The sequence below is a fragment of the Arvicola amphibius genome, chromosome 9 (assembly GCF_903992535.2).
Source record: "Arvicola amphibius chromosome 9, mArvAmp1.2, whole genome shotgun sequence".
In the NCBI taxonomy this organism is placed as follows: Eukaryota; Metazoa; Chordata; class Mammalia; order Rodentia; family Cricetidae; genus Arvicola; species Arvicola amphibius.
In genome coordinates, this window is record NC_052055.2 from 83111908 (window position 1) to 83129835 (window position 17928).

Here is a 17928-nt window from a genome sequence, read left to right on the forward strand (position 1 = left end):
ATAAAACCTTGTTTAAAACTGGGCCTCAGGTGGAGAAACGATGCAGCAGTAAGGAATGCCAGCGGTGCTTGCAGAGCATCCTAGTTCGGTTCCCAGGATCTATGTCATGCAGCTTACTACCACCTGCAACTCCAGCCCCAGGAAGACGCACCTACATGCACACGCACGTGCGCACACACACACACACACACACACACACACACGTACACAGGTCCATGTACAAACATACAGCTAAAATAATTTAAAAATTGAATTTAAAAATGGCGTCTCTATAGTTTCAAAATGTTTTTTCAAGATCATGTTTGCAATCAGCTCACTTTACCTCTAAAGTTTTGCATAGATTAAAAGTGAGAAACACAATAGGATATTCCATACAGTGAGGTCCAAAGAAAGCGGGAGTAGCCATACCTACACCAAATGAAATAGATTGAAATCAAAATCAGTAAGAAAAGGCATTAACGGGTCAAACATTGAATCAGTATGTAGATTATAAAAATTTCTTCAGTTGTAAAACAGAGACACAATATAGCAAAGCCTGTTACATCTAAAGCAGGAAGGAGAGGAAGCTCTTATGAAAGTCATCTTCTACACCAAGTAAATCATGAATTCTTGAAATAAACAGCATTGCATTACCGCTCACAACAGTAAACAAAGGAGAAAAACTATTTAATAGCAGGAAGGAAATGATAGATATCTTGGCAGAAAGAAATGACAGACCAAAACAAGCAAGGAACGAAAACAACACAAACCATTAGCAAGATAAAGGCCTGGCTCTTTGAAGGAAAAACAAAGTAGGGAAACTTAAGCCAGACGAAGTGGAAACAAGGCTCAAATATATAAAACCAGGGCTGTAAAGGGAGACACTACAATGACGTCTCAGAAATTAGAAGGACAATTAAGGAATACTCTGAACAACCATATATAGCAACAATGTTGCCTGTCCCAGAGAAATGGATAAATAATTATCACATATTTCTTACCAAGACACAATCAGAAGAAATAGAGAACCTAAACATACCAATAAAGAGTAATGAGACTGAATCATTAACAAGTCTTTTATGAATAACCAAGCAACAACAAACAAGCCAAACCAAACCAAATTAAAATAGAACCATACGTCACTGCTGGGTTCTTCCAAGCATTTGAAGAAATACTAAGTTTTCTCAAATTATTATGAGGCATTAGAGGAAAAAAATTATTAAAATCTCTTACGGGTTTAGAGTGTCCCCACCATAGCTTCATTCATATATTTGAATGCTCAGCCACCAGGGAGGAGAACTCTTTAAAGAATTAAAAGTGGGAGATTCTAGCTTTATCTGTGGGAGCCTTCTCAGCTTGGTCGATCACCTTCCTGGACCTGGGGGGAGTTGGGAGGACCTTGGTCTTAGCATAGAGTGGGGAACCCTGATGGCTCCTTGGCCTTGAGAGGGAGGGAGGGGAGGTATGGGTGGAGGGGAAGGGAGGGAAGGGGGAGATGGAGGGGAGAGAAAGGGGAGAAGGAGGGGAGGGAGGGGGGAGGAGGAGGGAAGGAGATGGAAATTTTTAAATATAAAAAAAAATAAACCATGAGGAAAAAAAAAAAAATATATTTGCATGCCAGATAAATAAGGGATGGAACTGTGATGCTTAATCTTGATAGTCATGCTGGTAAGACTTAGATTCACCATGGGAATACAAATCTGGGTGTGCTTATGAGAAATTGTCTTTATCAGCTTATGGCAGGTGGGAAGACCCGCCTTATATGGAGAACCATTAGTATAGGTTCTAGACTGAAAACAAAGAAGAAAGCAAGCTGAACACTAATTGCCCTGTTTCTTGACTCTGGATGCATTGTGATCAGTCAATTCTAGCTGGTCACTAAGAATTTCCCACTATAATACACTACTGTACCTCTGAACTTTGAGGCAAAATAAATTACTCCTTTATAAAGTTTTCTTTGCCAGTTATTTTTTTCATGACAAGTAAATGATACTCCAATGTCAGTTTTCACGGAACTAGAAAAGAAAATTGTAAGATTTCAATGGACCACCAAAACCACAGATAACCAAAGGACTCTGGATTTAAAAAAAAAAAAAAAAAAAAAAAAAAAAAAAAAAAAAAAAAAAAAAAAGAACCAAGCAGGAGCATTGTACTATGTTACCAAAATGTGTTGCATGACTGCAATAATCAAAACAGCATGATATTGGTATAAACATAGGCTAGTCACGAACCACATAGACAACTTAAAGTATCTTCATGAATCTACAAAGAGCTTCTAACGACATCTAAAGAGTATTGTTGCCAAAGGAATACCCTTAATTGACAAAATAATGGGAAACTGAGTATCTGCTTACAGAAGAATGAGACTAGACTCTGCCATTTACAGAAATCAACTTAAGTGGAATCAAAAGTTAGATGCAAGACATGAAACTACTAGGAGGAAACATAGGGGAGATTCCTCTGAATATGGACAAAAATCAGAGCAAACAAAACTTTGACAAGCAAGATTACATAAAACCAAGGTTTCTGCACAGTAAAATAAACAACCATGAAAGGGAAAACAACCTACTGAATGCAAACAATATTTGCAAATTCTACACATATGGAGTTAGCATCCATAATATATAAGGATTTTCTTAAATATTGAAAAGACAACTAACTAAAATTTTAGAATAAACAAGCATTCTTGTTAGGCTCTTTTCAACAAAAGAAAAAATGTCTAGCACGTATTTGGAAAGAGAATAATAAAAGCCCAAATCAAAACTACAATGTAAAACACTTAAATATTAAAAAGACAAGCAAAGATAATAAAAAGCAGGAATCCTAGTTAGACACTTTTCAACAGAAGGCAAATGTATGAAAAGACCAGATCAAGACTACAATGAAATACACTTCCCACCCATTAAGAACAGCTCTTATGATGGTGAGGAAAGGGAATCTTTACACCCTGTCAGAGTGAGTACAAATTTGTACATTCATCATGGGAAATGTAGATTTTCTTCTAAAAACAAAATTGGAATATGACCATAGAAATATTTGAGAATAGAAGAATCACCTGTAATCCTTTGTTTATTGTAGTGGCACCAAAAGAGCCAGGAGCCAAGAAATGGAAAATATCTATCAAGTCATGGATGAACAAATCAAGTATGATATATGCACAAGAGACTTAAAGTAAAGCAATTGAAATCCTGGGGTGTGGACACAAATCAAACTGGAGATCGTTAGGTTAAGCAAAATAAACTGGACACAAAAAGACACCTATCAGGTGACTTTGTGTGTGTATGTAAACTAAATGTGTTGATCTTAAAAATGGAAGGCTCATTATCAGAGGTTGAGGGACATTAGGGGAAAGGACTGGCATGGAAATATGTATTGATGGATAATGGCTTGCATTTAGATAGGAGTAAGACACTCATATGCTTTACAGTGTTGTCAGTGACAATAATAAAGATTATTTTATTTAAATTATAACTCTTTCCTCTCTTCTACCCTCATAGGAAACCATTTCTTGATTGGTATACAAGACCTCATAATTTATTCTAGGAAACGCACACAGGTCAGAGTCATCACTTTTAAAGTCATTTTCAATTTCTTTCAATTTCATGCCAAGCACTTTAGTTTGAATATTTTACATTTTAAATAAATGTTATCTTTCAAGTTAAAAACTCCTGTTGCTTCAGGAGTCATTCTACAACAATAAGAACAGAGAACAATAAGGCTTTGTTCTGAAACAGGAAAAATCTGAAGGATCAGTGTAAGCACTATGCAATGAGCTTCCTTACACACCAAAGTCTCAGGAGACAGCCATACTTCACTCCAGCAATAGGACAAACTAGCCCAATTTCTAGCGCCAGAAGATTTAGAGTGGCAAAGACTGAATTGTTAGATCTCTGCTACTTGCATGCAATAGGGGCTTCGTCCTGCCAGACATAACCAAGCCAATCTGAAAGGAATAATAACTGTCTCCTATTAAATTTTATATGCTATCTTAGTAGATGCTTTGTTTTCCGTCTATTTTCATATCTAGATCAAGAGTAGTTAAGGGCAAAGAATAGGTAAGGCAGAACACATCCCAGTCATTAGGTCTTATATGTTTTGGACATTAAAACTATTTCAGTGGTGATTCTATTTGAATATTGCTGAATGAGTAAATGGGACAGAGAGAGCACTTGTGAGCAGAGAATCCTGGCATCTGGTTGTAAAGCTGTCTGATTTAATGATAGAAAAGCCAGGGAGCTCAGTTTTGCATTCAGTTAGGAGTCCTCCAGAAATCTGAAAGATCCTTTCATAACACAAGGCTCAAATGTTTGAAAAAAAAAGCCTGACTTCTGGCCTTGGAAATGAGCAGAAAAAGAAAAAAAAATTAGGTTTCCTATTTGCTATTTTAAAATGAAGTACAATAAAAGAAGAATCTAATAAAATATTATTTTTAGAAGTTATAGATGCATATATATATATATATATATATATATATATGAGAGTGAGTCTGATAAGGAGGGAGTTGAAATGACAAAAAAAGCTGTAATAAAACGAAAACTCTTATACAAATAGTGTACAACTGATAGAAAAATTTTATAAGAACCTAAAGATCACTGGCATAGTGTTAAAACCCAAAATGGTATAAAACAAACCTCATCACCATGAAAGAGACCAGAATATTGAAATGAATGTAAATTAATTAAAAAATAAACAGGCTATTCATGGGGCAGCAATTAGTGTCAAATGGTAACATCCTCATGCAGAGGGAACTGCAGACCTTTGAACCCAGTGCACAGGAGTGCTTAGCATTGCCTGACTCATTGTGTCATCAGAAGGGCTCCCTGCAGAGGGACAGGCAGGCTACTCGCCCATGAATGCTGCAGATCAAAATGATAGGTCAGCAGAACGCTGAAACAAGGTTGATCTGGGGCGACTATCCTTTGTATACAGTTTGCTCCCGAGCAGGATTTGTAAAAATATGCAGATGTGGCTGGAAACTAGACCTGGGGACCTTGTGCACTGTGGGGAGTCTGGCTTCACAGGGATGCTTTTTTGGAACAGGAGAGCAGAAGGACACTTCAGGCCTGCAGACAGGCACAGATATGTGGTACTCACTTGTAGATGCCGGGAAGAAGATTCTCTTTGACTCTAAGAAAAGGCTACAGAGCTCAAACATTACAACTTGGATTGATTTGACTTCTATCCTTCAAAAGACCCTAATATTAAAGGAATATACTTATGCAAATCTTGTAAAATATCTTCCACTTTGTCTCATTTTATACTTTTTTAGTGTTTCTACCCATCATTTCATTGCTGTCATATAGATGCTGGGCTCAGTTTATAAATTTGAAAAATGAGGAATGGTAACAGCAATAACAAGTTGTATGAACAAACATCAATAATTAAGAATTGGAGCCGAAGGTGTTCTGGCTTTCACACCATATTTAATTGTATAATTTTGTTTCCCACTAAATTATAAAATTAAATTTGTTTTTATATAGTATATACATGAGTATTTAGGTATATATGATATATTTATTATATAGAATATACCTAATGTATTTAGGGATAGATTTTTTGATATAGAGATATTTCAGGTAATCTGGTCTCCTATCTGTAACTCTCATGTTAGTTACTCTTGATGTATTATTTTATTTATAGTTTAGTACATGAATATATTTCTGATTGAGAAATGCCAAAGCAGAAACAAAAAACCAGGGTAATTTTGAATCACTAGATTCTCTCATCCTCAACTGCTAATAGGGGACTATTATATATAAAGCAAATTATATGCCTACTAATATTGAGGTTGTGCATAAAAAATTTAAGATTTTATGAGAATTGTTTAATTTCAAAAGAAGTGATTCTATTTTGAGGCTATTGACTTCTATCATTTTCATATTGGGTATACAAGATAAATGAAGGTACATCACATCTGACATAATTATGTAGCTAAAGTCAATAAAAGTCAAAACCACTAATAACAAGCTTTTGCCCATAGGAAAAGTTCAAATAACAGGACCATCTAAAGATGGATTTGACATAGTTAGATACTACCATTATTGACAACCCACCAATGCTTGGAGATAGGTTGTGTTATCACTCCTGGAGCTACCCAATCCATAGAATATTATTGTGAGATATGTTTACTTCCATGTACAAAGCAAGGTTATAAAAATAGTATAACCGACCCAGAGTACAAAATATGCATTTCTCAATGAACACGAATGACTGGTACTTCTTTACCAATTAGAGAAAATCTTCCCTTTTCATTACCTAATGTATATGATACCCAATCATATATAATCCTAACATCCAATCCAGAACAGCATTAAAATCTCACCAAATTACTTAATACACAAGCCCAAATCCCTTAATAAGCCCTTCCTAATTCTCTCTAAAAGGTCTCATTGACAAGTCTCAGAGAGCAAGCATTACAGTAAAAGAATAAAAAAGGCTCATAAAATTAAATATGTCCTTATGAAAGTACAAAATCCCATCACCACATCACAGGAAGATGAGGGAACAAATGTAAAAAATATAACTAGAAACTGGAGTGAGACTATATAAATATATATATATATATACATATATATTAAACACACACATATATGTATACATATAAAAAGAATATACATCCACTGTAATTTGTTGGAGGAATACCAGGAATCAAGTTTCTTAAATAAGAAGGAAACTGAAGAGAAATTCTATATAATCAAAGATATCAGTGGTTACCACCATGGATTAAATGCTCAATTCCTTACAACAATTAAAATTTCAGAGAAAACAGCAATCAAAACAAAGTAAGTTGGACTATGTTCTAGGTTTGTTTAGATAAGAAAGATAGACCACAAAGACAATTAAACACTAAGGCTATGCATGCAGCTTTCCATAATAACTCTGAACAAGCTGTTCCCTTCTGCTGCTCTAGGCATCTACCCATCTCCCATCAACAGCAGCCCCTGTTCTCGGACAAGATATTAATGTAGCAAGGGTGATGGTGTTAATTGTCAGCCTGACAGAATGTGCAATCACCTGGGAGACAAACCTCAGAGCATACCTGCAAATCATTAGTTAGATTAAGGTTAGCTTTTGAGTATGCCTCTGAGGGATTCCCTGATTGCATTAATTGATGTGGGAAGGCCCACTTTAATTATTGTCAGGATGATTTTTTCCATCCTGGGATATCAGACTGTATAAAGTGAAGAAAGCAACCTGAGAACTGCCAAGCATTCATTGACTCCACTCTGCTTCAGGACTCTACGCAATTGACTAGATGCTTTACATCCCTTGTGCCTTGACTTCCTGCCCTTGAACTGGGAGCCAAAATTACCCTTTGTCCTTTAAGTTGCTTTTGTCATAGTATTCTGCCACAGTAGCAATGGAAAGAAACTAAGACAGCACCTAACAACTAAAGCAGGGATGCCATAACTAATTTTTCCTTTCTTCCTTTTTCGTTTAGATGTCAGGAAGGTTCTTTTCCCGCCTCAAGATGTGAGAGAAACTGGTCCTTGCTTGAGGAAAGAATCGGATGGAATAATAACTGCTTGTAGTTGTATGCCAAAATACGTAAGTGAAAAATATTTCATTATTTGATTACCATTATCTGTCACACTTACAGTATCTTAGAAAGTTTAGGAACATTTCTTAAAATCACAATCTCAGAGAACTTAGACAGCAATGAAGACCCTAAGAGAGACAAACATAGATCTAATCCACATGGGAAGTAGAAAAAGACAAGATGTCCTGAGTAAATTGGGAGCATGGGGACCTTGGGGGAGGGTTGAAGGAGGGAGGGGAGAGGCAGGGAAGGGAGCAGAGAAAAATGTGGAGCTTACTAAAAATCAATTAAAAAAGGATCTGAAATCCCTTTCTTGTATTATTTCACTGAAAAACAAATCATCATTCACTATTTTTTATTGTTCTTGCACTTGTTTTCTAAATCAGGCCAAGGCGCTCTACTGTAGTTCTAACCATTTACTAGGGGTTCACTTCACTAAAACATCAGCATCTCCAAAGATAATGTCTAAGAAATCCCAGACAGCACGATTATAAGAAAGGTTAGGTTAAATTTAAAACAGCTAAACTGCAACATTTTATTGAGACTAGAGTACTTCATTCAACATTTTACACACTTATATGTGAATCTTCTTCATTCCTTGAAAAGATGGAGTATGTATTCTTTTGGACAATGTTTTGCATCTCATTGGTACTGATGATGTAGTCAATGGCGGTGTCAGGGTTTAGCTTATAAAACAATTACTTATAAGGAGATTTCCTAGTGGTTGTACCAAATATATTTTATATACTTTGAAGTCATATGGGAAAAAAATTCTGATACAGAATGAAAATTTTGAAATGCCATAGCTCTAAGAATCCCAATACAGAGTAAGGAAACTGGGATACAGGGTAGGACTTTGATTTTTGTGGTATACCCAAACTCAATAAGGAAAATTACAAGAGGAAAAAAAATCTGAATATAAATATACAAATCAGACCCATATGGCTTACTTAGGGAAATAGTAGTGGGCCAGACTTCTAAAAAGCTCTGAAAAGCTTTGAAAACTTAAGAAAGAGAGAAGTGTCCAGAAAATTGCATGTGTCTGTGTGAGGTATGTACCTAGAGATGGAAGGGAAACAAATGATATCATGCATGGATTTTCGGGGAGTGATTTGCAAATAACAAATTATGATGTTTTGAGCCCTAGTATTAATAACTGAATTACTATTTATGTGCATACTTTCAAAATTCATGGAACTCATAAAAGTTTACACAGAACTACACAAAAATCTTATTTTTAGAGAAGATTTTATTCTTTCTTTGAAAAATTCATACATGTAACATTATATGTTATATCCATTTACCACTACTTCCCTCTGACTTCTAGTGGTCTCCATCATGTCATATAATTTCTAGAACATTAAAGGATTGCCTTATAACATAGGACACTGACTTGCATAATTAAGAGAATAGATGGAACTGGCTCTGTATTGGAAAATACATTTATAGAAAAGTCCCAGTAGGAGTTCCACCATGTTGTTTTCGTACAGAGCAGTTGATGAACTGTTCTAACTAGAAGCTGTCCAAAGAGCAAAGGAGGAATTTTTGTTTTAAACACCGTCTTTTGTCATTTTTGTTAGCCATTTGCCATTCACACTCTTGGCTATATCTTCCTGGATTCTAACATTTATGAACATACAATTATTTCCTAAATTTTGAACCCTCTGGAACCAGAGGTTAGAATTTCTTATTCTTGATGCACTAACTATTTGCTTGACATTTGAATAATGTAAATGATAATATTATGGACGCTCTGGGACAATAAGAATTATCAACGTTAGGTGATGTAGAACTGGAGCATTAGGCAAAACGAAAATGCTAAGATGATAATAATACACTTGAAGGAAGGTTATATATACTGTCTTATGATATTTCTCAGAAAATATTGGCATTGCTCTTATGTGATCAGTGACAAGTTCCCTCCCTTGACTGAACGGCTGCAAAGAACACCATGAAGAGAAACAATTCTAAAACAAGTTTTCCTTGCTATGTCTGAAGGTGACAACTCAAGCCCTGAGAACTCCGTCATCCTTCACAATGGACAACTCTGTACAAACAAGCCTTTATTTTATTTATTTATTTATTTTTTTGGTTTTTCGAGACAGGGTTTCACTGTAGTTTTAGAGCCTGTCCTGGAACTAGCTCTTGTAGACCAGGCTGGCCTCGAACTCACAGAGATCTGCCTGCCTCTGCCTCCCAAGTGCTGGGATTAAAGGCCTGTGCCACCACCGCCCGGCAAGCCTTTATTTTAAAACATTAATGTATACACATCAAAAGTTTAGAAAAGATAAACTCGAGTTGGTACCACTCAAGAAGATGTATATCACTACAAACACAGGAACCAAGAAAAAGACCCCGTTTCATCCACAAAGAGACAGTAATTAGAGAAAACATTTTCCAGAAAGGCTTGATAGGAGCTGTATGCTTTCCATATGTCTTGTCCACCAAGTGCAATACATGAAATACATGAATGCAAGCTTCAACAAATGCCAACTATGCTTACCTGGACAGAGAGCAATATTACAGGGCTTGTGATGCGTCTCAGGGCCTTCACAGGGCCTCCCTCCATACTGAGGAGGTGTGCATGACCTGGTTCGTGTTCTTTGGCCTCGGCCACATGTAAACGAGCATAAGCTCCAAGGTGACCATTCCTCCCAAACTCCATGTACTGTAATAAAGCAAAGGAGCTTCAGCCATAAAGAAAAGAATCAAAGTCACAGACTTCTTTCTCTATAATTAAGAAAAGATATCAATGAATAAAATATGAAGGTATTTTGAAAACTCACTTTCAATAAAACTCTAATCAGACATAAACTTTTATTTAACTTTTAAATTTATTAAAATACTAAAATTCGATGTGCTTTTTCTTCTACGATGGAATCAAAAATTTAAACTATTCCCTTTTTAAAATCTTTAAATGGAAATTTTCTTTCTTTCTCTTAACAAATGATTCATGAGCTATTTTAAAGCATGGTCACCAATGAAGAATAAGGAAAATTAATTTTCTCTTACCAGAACTGAACTTTCAAAATCAAATTTGTTTTAAATAGGTAATGATTAATTTAATTCTAATACCTATGAAGTTGCAGAAACATTATGTGTTAGAAAATGAGAAAAATTGTGTTCCTAAAAATTGTTTGTATATATTTAAAAAAATTTTAAACTAGCATTTAAAATATTTTTCTCATCTAAATTTTGGAGGTAAATTCATGATCTTTTGAGTAGGAAGCTATTTGAACCACTGGATCTTCTCTGGTAGCATCCTCTCCTTCCAGGTCAAGGTAGGTACATTCTGTTTCTGAAAGCCATAGGGTTATAAGATTATCTCCCTCCTCTGACAGTTGGATGAAACTTGAAACTTTCCTAATTATAGTTCCAAAACAAAAACAAGAAAACCAAATTATATAAAAATAGAATTAAAGTAACCACGGAAATACAAATGGTTCAAATATTCAATTTTCTATGATTCAAACCTGAATGGAAGCAATACTATGTGTTTTTCTGAATGAGTACCGAATGCTGTGTATAAAATACTGTAGTTTACAGAAGTTCGCTGGACTAAAGGATTAAATCCTTTTTCTGAATATCAAATTGCTGCTCTCATCCTAATTATTAGCCCTAGGGTATTTATTTACCTTACACATAAAGCATGTTCAGAGAGGCCAGGAAGAATGTACTCTTGAGAACCTTCTGTCTTGACACAGAGCCTTAGAACTCTGACACTGTCTTGAGCACAGATTGTTGGGGTCACTCCTGGGAGTAGGGAGTATAGACCCACAAAAACAATGGCAAAAGTGGTTCAGTTTCCTCCTCCCACTGGTAGGTACACACAAGTCAATAGAAAGTGGCCAATGTACCTTCTAAACGAATGCAATATGTCTAGAATTTTCTTCATGTTGTTACCTTAAAGCTGAAATCTAAGTAATTAGCCAGTGCACTAACACAGACCGTTACTAGTTTTGTGGTTAAAGTACTTACTATCTGCTCGTTTATGGTCTTTAAAGAATGTTATATAGTTTTGTAAACTATGTTAAAGTTTCATCATGCCACAGTGTAAGTAGATATACTTCAAAACATCACAAAGTATACATTAACACACAATTTTGCATGGTAAATTGAAATAATCTGACTAAATCTCAAAAGCATTTCCCCAAATAACACTTTCATGTTGAGGTCTACCATTTTCTTCCATTAGGTTGTTGCCTTGTTTCAGAAAGTTGTGAAAATATGTTCAAACGTTGAAAACAGCAGTGCAGTCAGAGTATAATTCACTGAAAGTCATTTACTGAGTGCATGGAAGGCACTGGAAAGGTTTTTAAAAACAATACTTAGGAAAAATACCAGAAAGAGGGGACTAGCTAATTTTTTTCACCTACCTCATAAAATCTGGAAAAAAATCAAAGCTAATTAGTATCTTCTGATGACAGAATATCTAATATTTCCATTTAGCAATGTACACACAAGTGTTATGTACTTTTTAAAATATGTTTATATGTGTACACATCTATGTAAACATCAATCATAAGATTTCTCCAAGTAATTATATAAATATATTTTATTTTAGTCATATTTTTATATTTTTGCACTTATTTCTAGTTGCTATACGTTTCATACTAATGAGAACCTTCTCCACTATGTAAAGTGTTCAATACATTGTATAATCTTTTGTCAAATTACTATAGTACTCAATGTACAAAGCACAATGCTAGAAGATATTAAACTTCTAAATTGGCAAATTTTTCTTTGAGAACCACAAAAGCTGACAAGGAATGTTAGCAGCTTATTTAAATCATGATACTGGAATCAGAAAATCAATGCTATTTAGACATTTTCATAGTCTTTATTGTTATGTGTTCAGGTTTTGTGATTCAGTCACTTCATTTAAGTTGCTAATTTCTTATGTAACAAGAAATTAATAATTTGTCACTTTTAGAGACTATTGAGTTGGCAGAAAATCATAACACATATCTTGTAATGTTTAGACAATGTAAGATTTATATTAGAGAGGTTATTCATAAAATTTATGTTAAGATCAAGTTTTCAATTTAATGTAAAATTGTTATATAATATCTTTTATTTTTAGTAAGATGCAAAACTTCATGAAAATTATCCAGTAAATTTGAAAAATAGTACTATTAAAGTCATTTAATTTACATCAATTTCATTCTTTTTTTAAGTTTTCTTCTTGACCTTTGGTACCATATATATTGCCATATCTCTACTTTGTACAAGCAAAAGAGAAAATAAAATATATAGAATACACAAAGCATTATCACCAGGGTTTGGAATAAATATCTGTAAATTTTCATATGATTTAGACTGCATTATATATAAAATAATCATTTTAAGGGTAAGAGTTTTACTCTAGAAACAAATGAACATGACAACTCTGACATTCCTTAAGAAAAAGATCCCAAACCATTCTGTAGCCTATACTAAGTTCTACAGACTCAGTTCCACACAGTGCAGATCAGCGATTATCAGCTGGTGGTAATTCCACCCACATGGCTGATTGCTGATAGCCACACCCAGTTTGGGGTGCATCGGCTTATAAGGAAAAGAAGTGCTATTGGCATTAAGTGGGTAGAATCCAGGGAGGCTGGTAAGCACACAAATGAGCAGTATGGCTCCCTTGAAACAAAGATTTATCAGGTGCAAAATGCTGGTGTTCAATCAACAGAGGCTGAAAAGTCTGGAATGGAATTCTGAGCTGAAATTCAGCTGGGGCAGTAACTAGATAATGACAGTTGCTCTTTAACTTTCCCAATCTAAGTATAATCCATATAATCCATATATTCTGAATAATAATGATAATAATAATAATAATAATAATAATAATAATAAACCTTCCAAATTAAAAAGAATTGTCAGAACAAGAAACTTGCAAAAGGTCTAGTGTGTACATGTGTTGGTGGATCTGAATAAAAAGAATTTGTGAATTAATAAAAAGTAAGTCACTTGTCATACTATCGAGTTTCCTTCATGATACAAATAAAGGTCAGCTCAAATGCTCTCATTCCACACATTTTGTAAAAGAGTTAATTTCATAGTCAATGTGTCCTCTTCTTGTCTCATGCCCATTAATAAAATGACACAAAAATTAGAATTCCCTAGAATGACAAGGTCAGGTATTGAATTGTTTTTATAAAGATGCTCATATTGATAAAAATACTTCTTAAATTTTAAACCATTTAAAGATTTACTCTTCATGTTTTACTGTTTTCAAGATATATCACAATAAATATAACATTTACCAATACGGTAAATTTAAAAAAAAACATATAAAAAAACTCCTATTTTCTATAACTATGCATTTATCTGATATTTTAAAATAATAAATCCTGAAATTAAAAGTAAAACTGATCATCAATTCAACAAACAAATCATTGAAGTATAACAATGATATACTTTTCTTGTGAGCGATATTCAACAAAAATTTAGAGAAATAGTTTATATGCATGAAGATGAAAGAGAGATTCAAAACTGTTCACATTCTTACACATGATAAGGGTAAGAGCTTAAAGTAATCAAAAACAGCTGTCAAGAACATATTGGTTTGCTTGACATGAGACACAGGGAGAGCGAACTCAGTAATACCACATGTGGGGGAGATTTGAGTTCTGCCATGGATGTGCTCACTTCCCAATTGAAGGGCGAATCATCCCCTCCAGTAGAGGATGAGGACTACCTACCATATGTGAACCTTGCACGTGTGTAACCAGTGATTAGAAGATAAGCTATGAATGGTGGAAATCACATTGGAAACCAATCAGATTCCCACTAAGGAATATGTTTGTCATCAGACCCTGTCCTTGTTCTGTGCAAATGATCTTAACACTAGGTACACCCTGAAAAGATAAATTTATATATCGATTGTATCACAATGCTCCATTGATACTGTTTTAATTGACGAGAGCAGGGAACTTGACCCTGTAAATCATCATGTAAATACTGTAGTTAGGAATCATGGTTGAATATTCCCCAGAAGAACCTATTCTATTCCACTCAAATAAGGATCCACAGCATTTACACTTGGGATCTGAAGGTTTCACTATGACACTCCAAGACTCTATCTCCTTTGCCTTTCCTCCAACCCAGCTCTTGTAATGGAAATGTGTTTGGTTTATGATCTCTGCTTTAAGTCTTCTCTCATCTTTCTTATTTAAGACTCCCTTACATTGTCCACCTTTGATCTGTACTATTTTTCATTACAAATTCTTTCTTGTACCATGCAGTCCCAACTGACTCCTACTTTCTTTCAGTGGCAATTATTGTCCTTCTATTGATTAACGTGCCCTCTTTTCCTCATAGCCTTAGTTTCTGTCTGTTTAACCTTGTCCTCATCTATGGCTTTTCTATGTTTTATACAAAGGGTTCTCATCATTGCATCATCCCCAGTATCTCCTGTTACTGCCTTCTTTTTCTCTTTCATATAGGATCTTTATTTGTTTTTTTAAATCAAAAACCTACATAGCATAAAATTGTCCATGGAAACCATTTTAAATTTAGAATTCAGCAGAGTTGAGTATATTCATGTAACAGTCAAAGAGATCACCAGAAATGTCCAATTCTGCAAATTTGAAGACAACAAACAACAGGTAGGCGAACATTTCTTATATGATTATATTTGCCTGTTCCTGGCATATATTGGCATTTTTCCTGACCCTTCTTCCAGGCCTCTTACTCTTGTTTCTATCAACTGAGAATCAGTTAACTCTGGGAATGGAGAGCCCTAGAAAATATTTAAGAATGACTTGGAGGTTACAAGCCCTACAGTGCTAAGGCCTTTCTTTAGCCCATTGCCTTATCAGAGGCTTCTGGAAAGTCTATGAGAGCCTAGTTTTAACTGCTGCTGTCATGAAGTTTGCAGTCACCTGGACAGCAAATGATGTGGCACACTGTCAACACCTGCCTAGGGACTGACTGAGAAAAGTCCTCATTGCTTTGAGAGGGTGAAAAAAATACAATAAGACCATGTACATTATGAAATGACACAATTTTGATGTAACATACATTTACCCTAACCAGACCCCTGTCTTTGTTTTAAAGCAGTAAGTGGCTGTGAGGAGAACAACCCCTTCGAGGTTATTTATGAAGGAAAATAAAAGACCATTCTTAGGCCTACTACACTTAGTATTTCTTTTTCTGATAGGGTCAGTTGAATAGTAGAAGAATTGATTACTGAAAAGCTGTCAATCATATGCCATATTTCTACTATGCTTGAAATTTTTATTTCCTCATATGCAGTTAGATTTTTTAACAACCAAAAATGCAAGAAAAATAACTGAATTTCTATGCTCTTTAAAATAGCTACAAAATTTCAATCTTATTTGCATTAGGGAGATTGTTACTTATCAAACATCCTAACTGCTCTGAAAGCAGAAATCATCATATACAGAAGAAAATAGCACAGTTGAGAAGAGTTACACTTAGAGACTCTAATTTAAAAGCCTATACCCCATTCATATGAACATAACAAATTGTTCCAAATGCGTAGCATGACACAATTCAAAACATCCACAGTCGTAGTTGCTGCTAACACTACCTGGACAGAGGGCAGTGTTATTGCAAACCCTTGATTCTCTTAATGGGCCGCTGCAGTGTGTCCCGTAAGGTGATACACAAGTTCTGGTTCGCACCTGCGACCCTTGACCACAAGTAACTGAGCATGTGCTCCACTGGGACCACTCTTCCACACCAGATTCACCTGCATGCAAGACAACAAATAAACATGAAATACTGTCTTGATTATTCATCTTGTAATCATTGTCGCAAACTAACGGTGTGACATGCATGAATAATTCCAATGTAAATATACGACAGTATATACAAAGGTACAAAACATATCATAGGAACATGAATGTAGAGGAATGTATACAATGCTGATACAAAACCTGCTTGTCATGACCTTGTTAACAAAACCATTCTTTGCAATGTCCACTGAACTATCAACACTGTGAATGAAGCTATCAACAGTTTTCTGTGAGGATAACTGCGGATGTTTTCTTCAAGCCTATCTGGGGCCCTGTATTTCATGTCCAAAGGGGCAGAATGTATTTCTTTTCCGATTCTGAAGCTTTGGACGGGATGTTTTTGTCTGTTCTTGCCTAGTTATGTATTGTAGAATGCCTTCGTATTGCTAAAGACTCAGTGGGCTTGAAAACTAGTGAGCAAGTTGACAATTTACTCCAAATGGATTTCCTCCCCTTTCATCCTATGCTAGCTATTAACTTTCTGCTAATCTATAATATTCTTTTGCTCCCCTTTCACCCCTGACCTAAAGAAGTAACTTTTTAACTTCCGGTGAATGAAAGCTTCTCTATCATTTATATTAACTGAACATAGATCTAAAATTTACTCCAAAATCAGGTGTTATGAAGCCAGTTACTGCTGGGTTTCATAAAGGTTGTAGTGGCTGACACTGCACTGAAACTATGTCTAGTTTTCTCATTATCTAAAACCAATGTATGAGGAGACAGGAAACATCAATTTTTGAAAAATCACTTGAGTAGGCTTCTAATCCTATTCTAGCATCATGTCAAGAATGGATTTAAAAGCCTGACTTGAAATTTTGCCATTGATTTACATCAAACTCCCCTCTAGTCATATCTGCAGTGTGTATTTATGCTAAGCATGCATGGTGTTGTCAAAACTTTTTACAAGGGCGGGGTTTCTCAGAACTTTCTATCACTATTTATACAGGACAAGGAACAATTTTGCTCCATATCATGTGTTCAGTATAGAATAATAATTTGGAATATAGTTCCAAGGACAGAAATGTCAATCCATTTGTCTGTCTTGTTTTGGAGAGTTAGTCTATGATTTAGGGGTATATTAAATGCTAATGAAGTAGCTGATTTACTAACTGTTGCTGAATGAGTAAAGAATGTGTTTGCATCAGACAATCTTCAGTGAGAAATCTACTCTTCAGAGTTAGTCCACTGCTAGAAAACCTATTTGATGAAGATGTTGATTTTATATTCTGCTATAATCCACTTTCTGATTTTCACGGGGGCTCAGAACAACTAGTCTGCAGAGAAATACTATTCTATTAAAACTCTGTTAGCAGGATCATGAAATATGTGTTCTTATACTAGTCTATCATTACGCATGCAGAGGCATAGATAACAATTCATCGATAACTGGTTATCTATCAGAAGGCCACACGCTGGTAATTTGAATGTCAGATCACATTAATTAGAACTTCTTCTAAATATTGAAACTGTAGTTTCATTTGGGTGTACAGTAATAGATTCCTCTTGACCACTTCAATATTTTTTCCTTTACAAATTGATATATGGCTAATTTTATAACTATCTACTTGGATATCTGTAGTGTTTAAAGTTATATCTCATAATTTGCTTTATTACATTATTATTTAACAAAACAAAAGCCATCATTTGGTGAGT

General features: G+C 35.0%; 1 protein-coding gene across 1 annotated transcript in view; it reads right to left on the minus strand.

Moving 5' to 3' along the window:
- The window catches only part of Adgrb3 (adhesion G protein-coupled receptor B3), a 710232-nt gene that overhangs the window by 430382 nt on the left and 261922 nt on the right, over window positions 1-17928 (minus strand). The window contains exons 3-4 of the mRNA XM_038342237.1: window positions 16065-16226; window positions 10023-10187 (exon numbers count right to left, since the gene is read on the minus strand). Of these exons, the coding sequence (XP_038198165.1) occupies window positions 10023-10187; window positions 16065-16226 (327 nt within the window). The remainder of the gene's footprint in view (window positions 1-10022; window positions 10188-16064; window positions 16227-17928) is intronic.